Below are 15,033 nucleotides of genomic sequence, written 5' to 3'. Positions count from 1 at the left end.
TAGCACTCATGTTCAATGCAATAACTGATGTCTTTTGCAAAATTATTTACCTGCCATCCGAGCAAGATGATTTGGCTTATTTCTCTAAGACTTCACTAGTTTGATTTTTCTGGGTTTTATCTGTGTGTTGATGTCTTAAATATTTTGCTGGCTTTGGCTTGTTTTAGTCTCACTTGTACCTCTCGGCTGTTTTGGTAGCTACAGGTAACTCTGTCTCAGCTGGTCAGCTGCTCTGTGGGGGCCTCTTTTCCACGGATTCTCTCTCAAACTGGTGTGCCGCTGTGGCCCTGGCCCACGCGTTACAGGAAAATGCCACTCTGAAAGAACAGCTCCTGAGAGTTCAGCTAGCGACGAGCATCGGCAACCCGCCTGTGTCGCTGCTGCAGCAGTGCACCAACATCTTGTCACAGGTACAGCACTGACTGCCCCCCCGCTGTGGGTTCCAGCTCGGGGTGTCCAGGAAGAACACTGCTCTTGTGCAGGTGCATCGCAGGAAGACATGAGTGCTAGCTTAATGAGGAGGAGGATTCTCTCTTTTGCAGACCGTTTTTAAGCTTTGCTTAAAGCACTCTTTGCTTCAGGGGGAGGAGAAAAGCAGTAAATCTTCCTTTTTCATCAGGGATTGCTGCTTGATGATGTCTGCTCTCAGTAGGTGGAGGGTCCTAAAGCATCTAGACCTTAAACTTGGTTTAGAAGACAGGGCAGACTGGCAGGATCCTTTGTCATGTTTTGTTGCTGAAGTGCCTGGTTAGCATTTAACCTGTAACTGCTAACTTGAAACATCTGGAAGATACCAGGCTCTCATGTATTGATTGTTGTTGGGTTTGCTATTTAAAGCTTAAAGCTTTTTTGAACTTGTTCAACATGCTAACATCTGGTTTTGTAAATGACAATTGAGTGAACTTCAGCTTCTAGCCCACACCTCCTTGTGACATTCGCTTCTGTTACGCATACTGTTTCCTCAAATGGTTGCAATAATGAGCTAGTTAACTCTGGTAGCAATTAAGAGTTTCCTGCAATTGAGAATAATGGCAGAATGCTAGAACTTTGAATTCGTTCATGTGACCTATTTAAATCTGCTTTACCTGAAAATAGTCAGTACTCCTTTTTTATCCTTTTGCCAGCATTTTTGTTTAAGGTAAATTTCAGTCAGTAAAACTTAAGCCTTAAATGATACAAAGGACTCAAACTTTGGGGGGACGTTTCTGAAACATGTTCCACTTCAAGGTTCTCAAGTAATATGTATGTAACTTGCAGGGTGATAAGATCGACAGACGGGTATGTATTTTTTGGCACAGCTTCAGCATTTTCTTGCCAAAAGCAGGCCTTTTCCTGTTGTCTTGGGTTTTGCTGGGGAGGTTTTCTTTAACTGCTTTTTGACGTGTTTCCACTTACAGCTTTGTGTTGTGGTTGGGTTTTATTTTTTTCCTAGCATAACAAGCTCTCTCTGTGTCTCCAGGTGATTCTCTGGGGGTGCTCCACAAAACTATGGGATAAAGATCTTGGGTAGCACGGGTGCTTGCTTTCCAGTGGGGTGGACTCATTCACCATCTGTTCACCTAACAGATGCGCTTTCTTGTAAGAAAAACTAAAACTGTTAGAAATGCTGTTTTCTTAGACTGGCCTGTAGTAAACAGCTGGTACAGTCTGAAGTGGGAACATGCTGCTGATTTCCTGACTGCCCAAAGAAAAACTGTGGTTGACCTGCCTTCTGGCCACTTTGTATGTTCTACTTAGCAACAGAAGTTTAAACCTTGGAGCTACTAGTTGTGAATAGCAGGGAACTCTTGATTAGCAAATGACCCCTGAAGTGGGTTGTTTGAGTTTCAGGCCATGTTACTTAAAGCACTGCTAAGGTGGTTATCGGTGGCAGAAAAAAACAGTTCTGAAATACCACTGCTGTGGAATTGTCTGCATTATTAACCACATGGATCAGAGTTGCCCTGAGGGGTGGGGTTGTATTGTTACCAGCCCTGAACGGTGGAACAGCAGCCATGGAGAGCTGTCATCTGTCACACTAGGCGCTACCACGATATGGCTAGAAAACAGCTGTGTTACTTTTTTCAGAGAGGGTGTTTTGGACTGTGTGGAAGTCCTTAGGCAGAGCATGTTAACTTGACCTCAGAATAGGATGCAGCGCTTGAGGATACGTGTGGTTTGTGACTGCTTCCAGCAGATGCAGATGCAGTCTGCAGATGCAACACTTACACCAGTGGTGCCTTAAGAAGCATGAGGTGCACCAACATGTCGCAGGGCAATGCTGCCTGTTACGGTGGTTCTTCCCAGCACATACCAACTGGCTAATAGTGTTGGGAGAGTAAGAGCCAGCTCTTTGGGCATCCTGTCTTGCCTTCGTGGGTAGACCCGCTGTATGCTAGTGAGTACCTCTTAAATAGGTCTTGTCATTAGACTGTCTTGGAAATAAATGTCACCTCTTGAGCAGAGGTCTGAAAGTGGTTGTGTTGCATGTAAGTCACTAAGTAATTACCAAGTGCACGGTGGGCAGGGGAAATGCACAGTGGTGATGGGGAAAGCTAAATGAGCTGGTCCAGAGGAAGGGAGAGGGCAAGAGGAGAAGAGAGTTCGGTGGGGACTAGGCAACGTGCAGTGAGGTCTAGGTCAGTGGAAACCAGTTGTGGCGTTCAGCTAGAAGGGTAGCAGCAGGGAAGATGATCTGTGTGTTAATGCAACAGCACGACAGGGCCACAACAAAGCTGCAGGTAAACATATGGTAAAGACTAAACAATGATTGCCAGTAGGGCATGTAGTACTCACCGTGGAACCCAACAGGCAGGTGCCGAGCGGTTGGTGGTGATGGCTGTGTTCTCTGCTGTTGTGACACGTCACTTGGGTCTCTGGAAGTAAGGACGATGATGATGAAAAAGGGCCAGACGCTGCACACATAGGAAAGGGAGCATTTGAGATGACTGCCACAGTCTCGGTATCTGTAATATGTGTTCTCCTCCTTTTAAGGAGATGGTTTTATTTTAGGGATGTGATGCTCTGCAGCAAAACGCAGCATGTCAGAAGGAAGTCCTTGGAAGACAGTCTCTTCAGAGCTTGGTCTTCTCTTCCAGAGTTGCTAGCCTCTATTCCTGTCTTGTGGTCTGCAGTGGTGGCTGGGAGCCGGCTACCAAAATACATCTTGCCAGGCTGCTGCTCACTGGCTGTTTTGATGGGCAAACTGGGGGCTTTTTTTTTTTAACGCTTGAAAACAACACTGCCCCCAGCTCTAAAGCACAGGGGTTATCAGAGGCAAGGATGGAAGTTCAGTGTCTTGAGTGCAGATAGGTAGCGCTCGAGCACAGACTCCTTTGTTGATGAATGCTTCTCTCTTCCAACCACTTGTTCTAGTGTCTCTTCCTTTTGAAGATACCCCAGCAGTTCTATGTGCCTCATCTTGCCTTCAAGACTTGACTGTAGCTTCGGGTTACTTTACCCAATTAGGTGCTTGTGTAAAGGTTTAGTTTTTCATGCAGGGAATGTTTTTCTTGGTTGCCTTCTGAATTTTGACTGTGGGAAGAGATGTATGCCTGGGTCTACGCTGCTGTGCTAACAATATCTGCAGCAAAGACAAGTGGACAGAATTAAGACAACAGTTGATTTGCAGATGAAAACTAACTTTCCCTAGTTAACAAAAACATATACTACTGTTAGCATTCCTCCTGCTGGCTTAATGTGCATATTGTCTGAACCAAAAGCCACTCCAGTGTTACCTTTCTGTACTTAGAAAATGGTATTAGGAACCTGTGGCAATTCTTAGTCAGCAGGGGATGTCTTGGTGATGCATCTCTTCTTACAGGGAGTCCTTACCTGATGTAATTTACACCTTGTTCCTTCTGTACAGGGGTTGTGTTCCTTCATGTTACCCTGGTATTAATTATAAATGCAGAACTAATTTGTTATGGTTTTATATTGGTGCTAATTTGCATTGAGTCACATTTGACATCTGTGTTGCTTGTTCTTTTGCTCTGAAAACAGTTAACTATGAATGGTGTAATACTTGTTATATCAAAGCACTTAAGCTGTGTTCAGTATAACTAACAAATGGGTATTTTGGAAGACATGACTTGTTGTTTTTAAAATGCTGAGGTGAAAGCGGGTGAGTGCTGAAACAGTACAGCTTTTTTTGGTGTTTTAGTCCTCCGCTGCAGAAAGATAATGATGGGGGTTTTTATTCTTTTCAGGGCAGCAAAGTACAGACCAGGGTTGGACTACTGATGTTGCTTTGCACTTGGCTAAGCAACTGCTCGATTGCTGTGACCCACTTCCTTCACAATCCAGCCAATATACCTTTTGTATCCTTGACCTGCTTGCAGAGTAAAACTGCTTGCCTAGAAATTACTTGGATTATTCACATTCAAGTTAAACCTAGAGTTATCTAAATCAGTGTGCAGGGATACTGCCTGACATGAAAGAAGATGCATTGGGGCAAGAGGTATAACCAGCCTTGGTCAACAGTGCTCTGTGTGTGCCGACCTGTCTCTAAGATGTGCGTGTAAATTAAAGTACAGCAGAAAGCGATGTCACTCTGCCAGCAAAGTGCATTTTTTTTACTGAGACAAGCCTGTTGATATTTTTAGCATGACTTACGCTTATACCCAAGAGGTAGGAGGAATGCTTCCTACTTCTGTTGAAGCTTATTTCCGTGCTTGCTTTTCAGGAAAAAAAACTGACTGAAGTACATAAGCCTAAACTGTTGCCTTATCGAAACAGAAAGTCTGCTTTGGAACAACTAAATCTCTTTGGTTAAGCAGACAGTTACTGAGAAAAGAAATTCCAGGGAAACCACTGACTACCCAAGTCCTTCAAAACAGGAGCTAGCTTTGCGAGGGTTTCCTCAGCGATTTTTGCCTGCCTTCTCATCGAGCTTGGTTTTACATGTGAAAATAATTTCAACTGCGAATTTATACAGGGAGAAGTATGTTACATGTATTGTGCTTATGAAATGGCTCAAAGATCTTTAACAAGAGCTGTAGCTCACAGGGCAGATAGCTGAAAACCTTGGAGAAGAGGAGCAGCTTGTCCAAGGCCTGTGTGCGCTTCTGCTTGGCATTTCCATCTACTACAATGACAATTCCCTAGAGAATTACAGGAAGTAAGTATGATGTAGAAATAAGAGGACTGTAGGGAAAGGTTTTCAAGTGTTGCACTGTGATTGATTTGTTTCTTCCTCTTAGAGAGAAGCTGAAACAGTTGATTGAGAAGAGGATTGGCAGGGAGAACTTCATTGAGAAGCTTGGCTTCATCAGCAAACACGAACTTTATTCCAGAGCTGCTCAGAAACCACAGCCTAGTTTTTCTAGCCCAGACCACATGATGTTTGATCATGAATTTACCAAGCTCGTAAAGGAATTGGAAGGTGAGATGTTACGCTTGTTGCTGTAGCTGTTGTGATGAGCTGATGACTGAAGTACCAAATGTGCTGAATGTAACCCTCTTAAAAGTAGTGTGATAATAGTAAACCGGAGTATTCTGAAAAACATGTTACAGTAATACGTGTAAGAAATCATATATCCAAGCTTGCAGTTCAAGTATTTAGTAAAGGTACTCATCATATACCTATAATCAGGGCTTGTACGAACTGGATAACTTGATATTCTTAGGTGCAGTGGTTCTTAATACATGCTGTGAGTTACTACGCTGTGTCCAAGAAGTGTATTTACCTGTGCTTACACCGAGACTAAAGTATTGGGCACACAGGATGGTCATAGAAGCTTGGTTCATGGAAGGCATTTGCTGTTTCTAAATGATTCATTAAGAAAAGTGATGAATGATGAATTTCCTGGCTTGCTAGAAAATGATGGGGACTTATTTTAGTGTGTTCTGTCCCTCACAAAAGAGACAGGTTGTCATCATCCATCTAACTAATGTCCTGTTTATTAATATTCCCTAACCTTAAATCAATCTAGAGAAGGAAAAAAGCCCTTGAAGCAGCGACAGTAAAGATGGTTTTGCCCAAACACGTTTCATCTGCTTGTTGCTCTTGTAGTACGAAGTCTTTCACTTACCTGCACAACTGCTTGGGCAACAGCTGTAGTGGAGCCATAATGCAAGAGAAACACACATTTTCTGACAGGAAGGACTCAAAACATCCATTTGCTTTTCTGAAACTATATAAAGCAGTAAGTCTGCAAACCTTGCTATATAAAAAAAAAAACAAACCCTTTTACCTATTTTCTTAAACCTTTCTGTGACAAATGCTTTTTTAAAGTGCAGGTTGTTTCTAATGCCATGAACTTAGATAAACTGGGTGAGGCTGTGAGACTGTTTTGAGGACAAAAAAAAGGTATGTGAGCTGGGCTTTAGTTAACAGAAACTGTTTTTGACAGGTGTCATAAGTAAAGCTATCTACAAGTCCAGCGAGGAAGATAAAAAGGAGGAGGAGGTCAAGAAGACATTGGAACAGCATGACAACATTGTGACTCACTACAAGAAAGTTATTAGAGAGCAGGTAAGAGGGAGTCACGCTGTACATGTGCCTCCAGAAGTTATTTGTTCTGGCTTTCGGAGGCGCTGCAGTGCAGGTTGATACCCGATGTTACAAAACAAGTGACAAGGAATCCAGTAATGCAGAAACACTTCTAAAAATGCATAAGCCAAGAATTTCTGGTTCAACTAAAATACTAGTGTTTAGAATACTGGTGAAGTTTAAATCTTTTCCTGTGTACATCTGTTGTCTCTTGTGTTTAAGTGGTTCTTGTTTTGTTTTTTCAAATGTGTAACAGCAGAACTTGCAGCCCTTCACAAAGAGATGTAGTTCTTAGTTCTGTGCTCTTGCCTTTGAAAAGATGACATGTGAAATGTGGCTGAATGGAGAAATGAAATTTGTCAGTGAAGTCTGGGTATACCTGCTGTGGCTGTGCTCTCCAAAATTTTTTTTTCCAAATGTTGTTTCAGTTTTGCCACAGCATAGACTGAGAAGTAGAGGAGCAAAGCGAAATAACTTGAATAGCTCCTGGGGAACTGAAGTAGGTGCTTTCAGTTCAGGTATCTGCAATGGAGACAGAATGTAGTGGTACATGTGGAATTAAGGGGCACTTTCGAACCTCCAGTGAGGATTTATTGAACACGTGGTAACTGCAATTACCATGATTTCTTTAAAGACTCTTGAAGCGGACCACATGGTGCAGGCTTCAGTGTGATGGAGAAAATCTACAATCTACAATCATCAGATGACATATATTTCTTTTATCTTTCTCCTGCTGTGGGGATGCTGCAGGTCTCCTCTAAAAGATTTGGAAGGCATGGCTCTGGTGTGACAGGCTTCTGTCTTTCCCAGGCTGTTCTCCTAGGAACTCTAGGAGTAGCTATCTAGGTTTGCATGAGGCTTTTCTGCTCATCTGTCACAGGTAGCACTGCCAGTGTCACTAACCAGTGTAATGGTGGCATTAAGGCTTTTTCTGTCTTTATTTGCCTTCCTGACAGTATTATATTCAAAAGTATTATTGGTCTAAGTGCCTTTTTTTTTTTCTTTTGTACCTTCACAGGACCAGGAGCTTGAAGAATTAAAACAACGAATTAACACTTTAACATCTCAAAATGAACAGCTCCAAGCAACAGTTACACAGCAAGTGTCGCAGATCCAACAGCATAAGGACCAATATAATCTCCTTAAAGTACAGCTAGGTAGGCTTCAGAAAGAATAATAAAAAACAGTCTTGCTGTTGCAGAGATCTCGTGTGATTTATGGCAAGCTACAGAACAGCTCCAGCAGACAACCTTCTATCGCTTCAGGCATGCTATTGTACGCAGCATATAGAAACTTCCCAGAGAGATAAAATACACTTTTTTCAAGTTGATGTTGAGCACTGCAATTTTAAGCATCAGATTTGCTTCATTATGTAAAAATACTAGGTTTTGCTTAAAGCGCCTTTAAACTTACAGATAAAGCACTTGGAGAACTGAGAGGACAGCTTGAAAATGTGAACGAGGTATAATTTGTTCTTGATTTGTGCTTAAGTCTTGGGTTTCTTGAAATAATACTACCAATTTCTGCAAGATCCATTTGAAGACTTGAGCTAGGGCCTATCTGCCACGTAGGCCTGCTCATGGGGCAAAGAAGCACCCAAAGAAGACTGCTGTAGGCCAGACAGTTCAGTTAGAGGGACACGCGGAAACAATGGGATCAGCAATAACTTTTGACCTGATCCCAGTATCACTTTGGTTGCCCACGATGAAAACCAAAGCCTGCCCTTCCCACCCTAGCTACTTTCCTGCAGGGGTGCCTGGTGAGGGGTAAGAGCTGCAGCTTGCTGTAGGGACTGTTGGCTACCATGGACCTGCTGGTAGAGACTTTCTAGAGCTTCGTAAGTTAGTCCACAACAGTTGTTGCCTGTTCAGGCTTAGAACATGAATGGTGTGTGCTGAAGTTTGGGTCTGTGAATGAAAGCATCGATCGGGGAAGAACTGCAGTATGGCAGATGTGCAAGATAAGGCCTATCGCTGTCACCAGAGAGATTCCTAACTGAACGCTTAGGACAGTATATCCGAGTTATTCCAAGGTCAAGATGCCTGATAAGCTGAAATGACATGATTTCAAAAAAATAATTCTGCTTTTGATGGTTTGTGATTAAAAATATGTACGGAAACAATTGTCCTTCCTCTATAGAATGATTTGTCTGTGAACTTGTGCGGAATGAACTGAGTGACTGAAACATCACGCAGGTGCAGCCGTAAATACATACTTGAAGGAATGGCAAATTAGAGCACTTTATTCAGTTTTTGATAGAGCATTCTTAAAATCTCTGGGGTTTGTGTCAGAGTGGCATGTATTGCCCTATGGGGCAGGAGGAGGATGGGCAACAAATACTTTAATTGGTGTGTTTGAAGCTAGTTCCAAAATGATGTTGGTGTTTGACCTACCTTATAAATTCGTCTTTTAGGAAAGGACACTCAGCATCATAATTCCCACGGTGATACGTTTCAGATGAATGGCATTCATACGGAAGAAGTGGGTAAATTGAAAGAGGAGTTGGAAGAATGGAAAAACAAGCATGAACTGCTGCAAGGGCAGTTAAGGGAAAAGGATTCTGTGATAGAAAAATTGGTAAGCGCTAACTGGCTCAGCAGAACTTCATGTGGCTTCCAGTTCCTTTCCTGTTTCCAAACGTAGTTTGCCTTAAGCTGCGTAAGCCCTCATTGTGATGGCAGTCAAGCAGTCATAACTGACTGCGTGCTGATAATAGGAAATATGTCGGGAGATGGCTTGCGCAGAGCCTTTTCTGTGTCGGTGTTCCCAAGAGTAATTTGTGCAGCTGACCTGTTGTACTCCAGAATCAGTGGGTTTCGGCATGTTTTGGGTGGGGAAAAAATGGTGGGTGTCTCCCAGGAGCATGGTGGGGGTAATGCCTAAGACATTGTTATGGTGGCCTGTGTTTGATGGCCTGCTTGTCAAAATGCAGGATGATGCATGCTGCTTTTATTTTGCCCATGTCTTCTGCGTTTGAATTGGTGAAAGATGCTTTTGCATCCATCTTAGAGGAGACCATCCAGCTGCTCTCGTGTAATCAGAGCGCTCTGACACGTGTGTTTCTTAGCATGTTTGCACCTTCTCTGCTGGGAACTGTGACCATGCAAGCACACAGTTTGCTTTGTGTGCTCACAACATGACTAGTCTGTCTAGTTCTATGGCTGATTTTCCTTTTGCTGTTACAGAAGTCTGCACAGTTGGAAATGGGAACAACAGAGCAGTCTTCACAGACCAGCAAATCTGGTGGCTTGGAGCACAATAACGAACTACAGAAGGTGAACTTGTGGTAGTTTAGCAAAGCTGTGGTGAACAGTGGTAGCTCAGGATGGGAAGGGAACTTTGTCAGACTTGAGGGAGGAGCATCAATTTCTGAGCATGTTTGTTATTAATGGTTATTAATGGTGTACCTTTACGTGATGGTGGTACTAATCTTGGAGTGTCAAGATTATGCATCCAGAAGTGAATCAGTTACTTCTGCTAAGCAGGTTTGAGCCAGCAGAAGACACTTAACTGACTCTTCAGAATTACAAAATCTATCTTGTTTATCCATTGGAAAACTTATCTTTAATTGTTGATGTGAAAGTTTATGGGTATTAGATGTACAGTATAGAGTGTTTAAATACCTGCAGATTCAGTAATTTAGGGTAGCTGTTGCTCAAAAAAAAACCTAGCAGCGTTTCTCTGATTAGAGAGCTAACAGTGCCTGGATTGATAAGTCATAATGGGTTTCTGCACCAAGAATGGTCATGCATAGAGGATGCTAATGGGAGCACTAGTGGTGTGAAACACCTTTATAAACACGACCGAGGCTCAGACAGGTGCCTTGGCTGGGTGTTCCACAGAGGAGAGTTTGTAAGAGCAGCAAAATGGTGCATGTTGCTGACTAGTTTGGTCTTCTAGAGAAACGGTTGCTGTGCTCTCACTGGGAGACAGATGCAGCTTTCCTCTCATGTATGCTAGTACGAAGCAGTTAGTCTGGTAGCTTTTAACTTAAGAAAAATCTAATGTGAATAACTACCTTGCTTTATCAGATTAACTTAAAAGAATGTTTTCCTTTTGTTTCCCAAAGGAGTTAGAAATGCTCAGGAGTCAGATACAACTACAGTCTGCAGAAATCTCTAAGCTTCAGATGGAGAATCAAAAGCTACAAGTAATGGTACCAGTGAAAAAGTTCCTTATTTTCTCTTGGGGGACTAAATCTTGAAGACTTTGCTTTCCTGCTTATGCTGTCTGTAGCTATTGTCCTAAACCAAGCTTCTTTTAAGAATACATATCAGCAAGTGATTCTAGTAGTGTCTTAAATGAAGTAACGTGTTACCTAGACAAATTTTTCATGAGGGAAGAGGGGACTTCCAGTCAAGTTAGTGCTCCGTAAGGGCATTGGTCCTTGGAGTTTTTAAACAAAGGAATACTAACTATTCAGGCTTTTAAGATTATACCCTAATCAAAGGAAATAGTCTCTTGTGTAACTGGAGAAGCAATTGCCTTGAATTAATGCCGTGTTGCAGTTTTAGCTGAAAGACAACTGCCACAATTGGGAAATAATAACTTTGGGTAGGGCTGGCTGAAACTCAGCTATTACTGTTTTTAGTAGTCACATAAAAAGATTTGGATATCTAGCCAATTAAAAAAAAAAAATCTTTGGTGCTTAAGAAGCATCAGAGTGAAGGCTGGTGGCCTGTAATAGACAGGATTTGCCCAGAAAAAAATCCTAACACTCTTCAGAGTGCAGCTTCTATGAAGTAAGGGTTGCACCTTGTGTTCCCTTTGTTGTGTGCACGTGCATGTGAGTTTATTGAGACCTGGGAAGCACAGATCTGTTTCCTGGTGCCTTGCAGTGCAGGATGTATGTAACTACCACACCTGGGCTGTGCTGTAAGAAGAAAACGTGCTTTTAAATTCTACAACTGGCTGTATAATGTCTTAGCTTGCTGTTTTTGTGTGTGAGGCATTCAGTGCTCTGATATTGAATTTCTTGTCCACAGAATTCAACTGCAGATCCTGTGCTAGGAGACAGCGGTGCAACAGCAGCAAACAGCTCTGAACTGGAGGGACGACTTGAGCTAGAAATAAAAGAATTGAAGGTTGGTGGGTGGACACAAAACCAAGTCACTTGATATTCAGCCTTCAGTTAGGAGGACTCCTCCAGCAGGAAAGGCTTTGGGTGGAAGTGGTTTGTTTCCTCAGCATTTTAAGCGTTTCAGGCTAGGTATCAGAAGCTGGATGCGTCTCCTCCATTTTTCACTTGACAGTCTAAGAAATAGCTTTACTCTGACATGGACAGTCCAGTTTGGCTGGGAGGAAGGTAGCCTCTGTTAAAGACCTTTACCTACCTACTCCTGGTTGGTCATAAGGGGAGTTTGGGTAAGGAAGGGTGTGGGGGCAAGGCCACAGGGCACTTGGTGGGGTTGGAGCTGTTGCTGGTAGCGTGTGGAATGTGTTTATAGGAAACAAGGCTTCAGCTGTTCCTGTGCTCATGGTGTAACTTGGTGTGCGACTTTTCCTGTTGCCAGAATGAAGTCAAAGCCCTTTCTGAGGAAAAAGAATCACTAAAACAGCACCTGGATTCGTCCAGTAGCACAGTTGCAATCTTGCAAGATGAGAAAAATAAACTTCAGCAAGAAGTTGCAGAATCAAAGAAAGAACAGGATGATCTTCTGGTGCTCTTGGCTGACCAGGATCAGAAACTATCTGCACTGAAGATCAAATTGAAGGATCTTGGCGTACCGGTAAGCAAAAGGATGGGTCCAGTGAGCTGGCAGGTCTGAGCAGTCTGGGTATGGCAATACTTGATCCAGGTGAGGTATCTTTCTATAAACAGAGGGCTGTTGAATCTACCAGAGTTGCCTTCTGAACTTACGTTGGCAGCCACTGACAAAAGATGATGACTCTTGAAAGAAGCGTTCAGCTTGGGGATGTTGGGAGGTACCTGCCTAACTCCTGTAAGGAGAAGTACTTGTCACGGATGTGTCTGGAATGATAGGTGACCACGTGCCTGGCCTTGCTGCATCTCGTCCTGGCTGACAATTAGAGAGCAGATGATGGCTAAGGGATTGTTCCACAGATAGTACAAGTGAGAACTAGAAAGCTTAGTTGGCTGCTTAAGCAGCGCTGCAGACGGTCAGGGCAGTTTCTGGGAGCCTCATCTTCTGGGCAGTTTCTTTCAAGAATCCTTGTGACTCGCAGCTGGATGTGTGACTGCAAGGTGGACATCACCAGCTGTTGTGCTGCAGTTACTGTGGCTGAAGGCCAGGCTAGAGCCTGGATTTCCTACCAGGAGACAATCATTCTGTTGTTTATGCAATCCTTCCTAAAGGAAGGATTACGTTTTGGTAAACAGTCAGCTGATTTAGCTTCAGCTGCAGGAATAGGGTTTTAAAGAGTCTGTGGTGGGCAGATGCTTTGTATTGAAAGTATTTGTAGGAATTGGAGATCCTGTTAAGTGTAGCCAAGGAGTCTTTCAATCTCTTGAATTTTAAATGACTTAAACAGGGAGACAGTACCGTAGAAGACATTCGCAGCTTTACTTGTGGTGTTGCAAAGCACTGGACAGACAAGTTTTCCTTCTCAGTCTAGATGTTGAAGGATGGGGGTTTCAGTTCATGCAACCATATGGGAAACTGAAGCACAAATGAAGGTGTCTGTTTGAATGTGCAGGGCAGAACTGATGGTGCTGAACGGAGGCTGCTGTGCCCAGTAGTCAGCCATCCCTAGCAGAGAAGTTAAAAACAGAGACGTACAAGCTGAGAGTTGCCTTTATTAAGCGTGAATTGATACCGCACAATCATTTTAGGCTAGTTTTCAGCTTATTTTCACTCCCTCAGCATTTGCCTTGCCTTGAAAAGGCTGGACCAGAGTAAGGGATGTTACTGCTTACAACAAATGATTCTTAATTTCAGGTTGAAGATGAAGATGATATTGAATCTGGAGATCAAGGGGATGAAGATGAGGATGGGGATGAAGAGGAGCAAGACTAGAATGCTTTTGTGTGTGTTACCACGAAAACGAGATTGTGTTGTTCTTGGGAAGAAAATCTACTCTTGGTATACAAAGCAAAACATCTGCTTATGAGATGCAGATGGGAAAATGGCAACTGTGGGTCTAGTTATAAGTTACTGAAGTGTTTGAAAACCCTTCATTCTAGGTAAAGCAAACAAAAATCACTGTATAAGTTCTACATGAATATCCCAAATTGTACTTGTTTAGAAGTTGCTTTAGACAATGTTTAAAGCATGGGGATGACAATGTTGCTGCCTCAGTTCATTGTCATTGACAGAAGTTCTGTGCATTTGTCTACGGTTTTAACCTTCTGGAACTCTTAACGTAATTAAATACAAAAGTATTTGGTTTAACATCTGTCAGATGGAATCATTGCTGCCCCTGCCTTCAGCATGGAGCCTCAGTGTAATTCGTGGCTTCTTTCAAGAGCAGTGTCTAGGCGGAAGGGTTGGGGTGGCTGCGGTGTGTGGCGGCCACTGTACTGGCCTCGTGGGCTGGTTCTCTAGGTGCGAATGGACCTGCACAGCGTCGAGTGCCTTGACACCTGATACGGCTGCATTTGGAACCTCCCGGGGGAACTGCAGCGTTATGCTAATAACGTGGAAGAGGTTTCACAGAAACCTGCGCAAGAAAGGTAGCGTTTTTAAGAAGAATCTCTATGGAAAAAGAGAGATAAATACACTCTTTCTAATGTGCTACCCAGTCAGCATAAAAATAAGTAAAAACCTTGTTGACTACTTTAGTAAGGAAGTGAATGATTTATATAACTTATTGGCTCTTGATGAGTGAATAAAAGATAACATTTTAAAAGAAAAAACTGAATACAGTAAATGCATCAATTTCATTTTTTGGTAATAAAAATAGGTATGTCCACGTAGTACTCATTCATTTAATTATTGTGTCCTGCTTTAATTTTAATACACAAGTAAAAACACAGTCGAGGGCAGCAGATGAAAGTAATACTATACCAGGTACTGGGGCTTTCATCATGTAAGTATAGAGGGATGCTGGTTCAGTCTTTGCATTTTTCAATAATACAGACTTCAGTAGCTGCTTAACTGCCTTAGAGGTTTGGGGTTTTTTAAATAAAATCATTCCTTAATCAAATGATCATTTGAGGAAGACCAGGAAAGAGACTTTTTTGAAGTTACCTCATACACTCGGCCTCTGTGTGACATGAAATTGTTGGAAGGAGTAGTTTAAATAAGCTGCTCTCTTGCACTCCATCCTGGGATAGCTTTTAGAATTGGAGGAAAAAGAGCAAGGATGAGAAGCAATGGTAGAACAGGAGCTGAATCGAGTGTGACTGTGGGGCTTACTTCTGTACAAGGTCTGGTTCTTACCTGCATGGTGACTTGCTTTCTGCTGAACACTGCACCATGGCACAGAGCTGTGAGCAAGCAGCTCACAGGTGTGGCCTGCCCACCTCCGAGTTTTCAATGCAGAATCCAAGAATGAGGGCAGAAGTGTGCAGGCCCCAGAAGGCTGTTCTGGATGGCTTTGCCATGCTTACGCAGCAAGGGTTGCAGATGGTTATTGACAAGAGTACTTTGGTGCTGAGG

At 42.9% G+C, this 15,033-nt stretch overlaps 1 protein-coding gene across 4 annotated transcripts in view; it reads left to right on the top strand.

Annotated features, from left to right (window-relative positions):
* Positions 1–14,344, top strand: part of USO1 (USO1 vesicle transport factor) — a 34,476-nt gene extending 20,132 nt beyond the window's left edge. For 2 of the 4 annotated variants that reach the window (XM_086463985.1, XM_086463986.1), the window contains 13 exons: positions 199–410; positions 1,258–1,278; positions 4,188–4,298; positions 4,980–5,098; positions 5,181–5,362; positions 6,333–6,454; positions 7,491–7,629; positions 8,886–9,049; positions 9,658–9,747; positions 10,542–10,628; positions 11,458–11,556; positions 11,986–12,201; positions 13,372–14,344. In XM_086463985.1, the coding sequence (XP_086320111.1) occupies positions 199–410; positions 1,258–1,278; positions 4,188–4,298; positions 4,980–5,098; positions 5,181–5,362; positions 6,333–6,454; positions 7,491–7,629; positions 8,886–9,049; positions 9,658–9,747; positions 10,542–10,628; positions 11,458–11,556; positions 11,986–12,201; positions 13,372–13,449 (1,640 nt within the window). In that variant the 3' untranslated portion in view covers positions 13,450–14,344. The remainder of the gene's footprint in view (positions 1–198; positions 411–1,257; positions 1,279–4,187; positions 4,299–4,979; positions 5,099–5,180; positions 5,363–6,332; positions 6,455–7,490; positions 7,630–8,885; positions 9,050–9,657; positions 9,748–10,541; positions 10,629–11,457; positions 11,557–11,985; positions 12,202–13,371) is intronic. The other 2 variants (XM_086463987.1, XM_086463988.1) reach the window with 2 other exon arrangements.
* The last annotated feature ends 689 nt before the right edge of the window (positions 14,345–15,033 follow it).

This window comes from Leptosomus discolor, chromosome 4 (assembly GCF_034619465.1).
Source record: "Leptosomus discolor isolate bLepDis1 chromosome 4, bLepDis1.hap2, whole genome shotgun sequence".
In the NCBI taxonomy this organism is placed as follows: Eukaryota; Metazoa; Chordata; class Aves; order Leptosomiformes; family Leptosomidae; genus Leptosomus; species Leptosomus discolor.
This window is presented reverse-complemented; position numbering and strand designations above follow the sequence as displayed.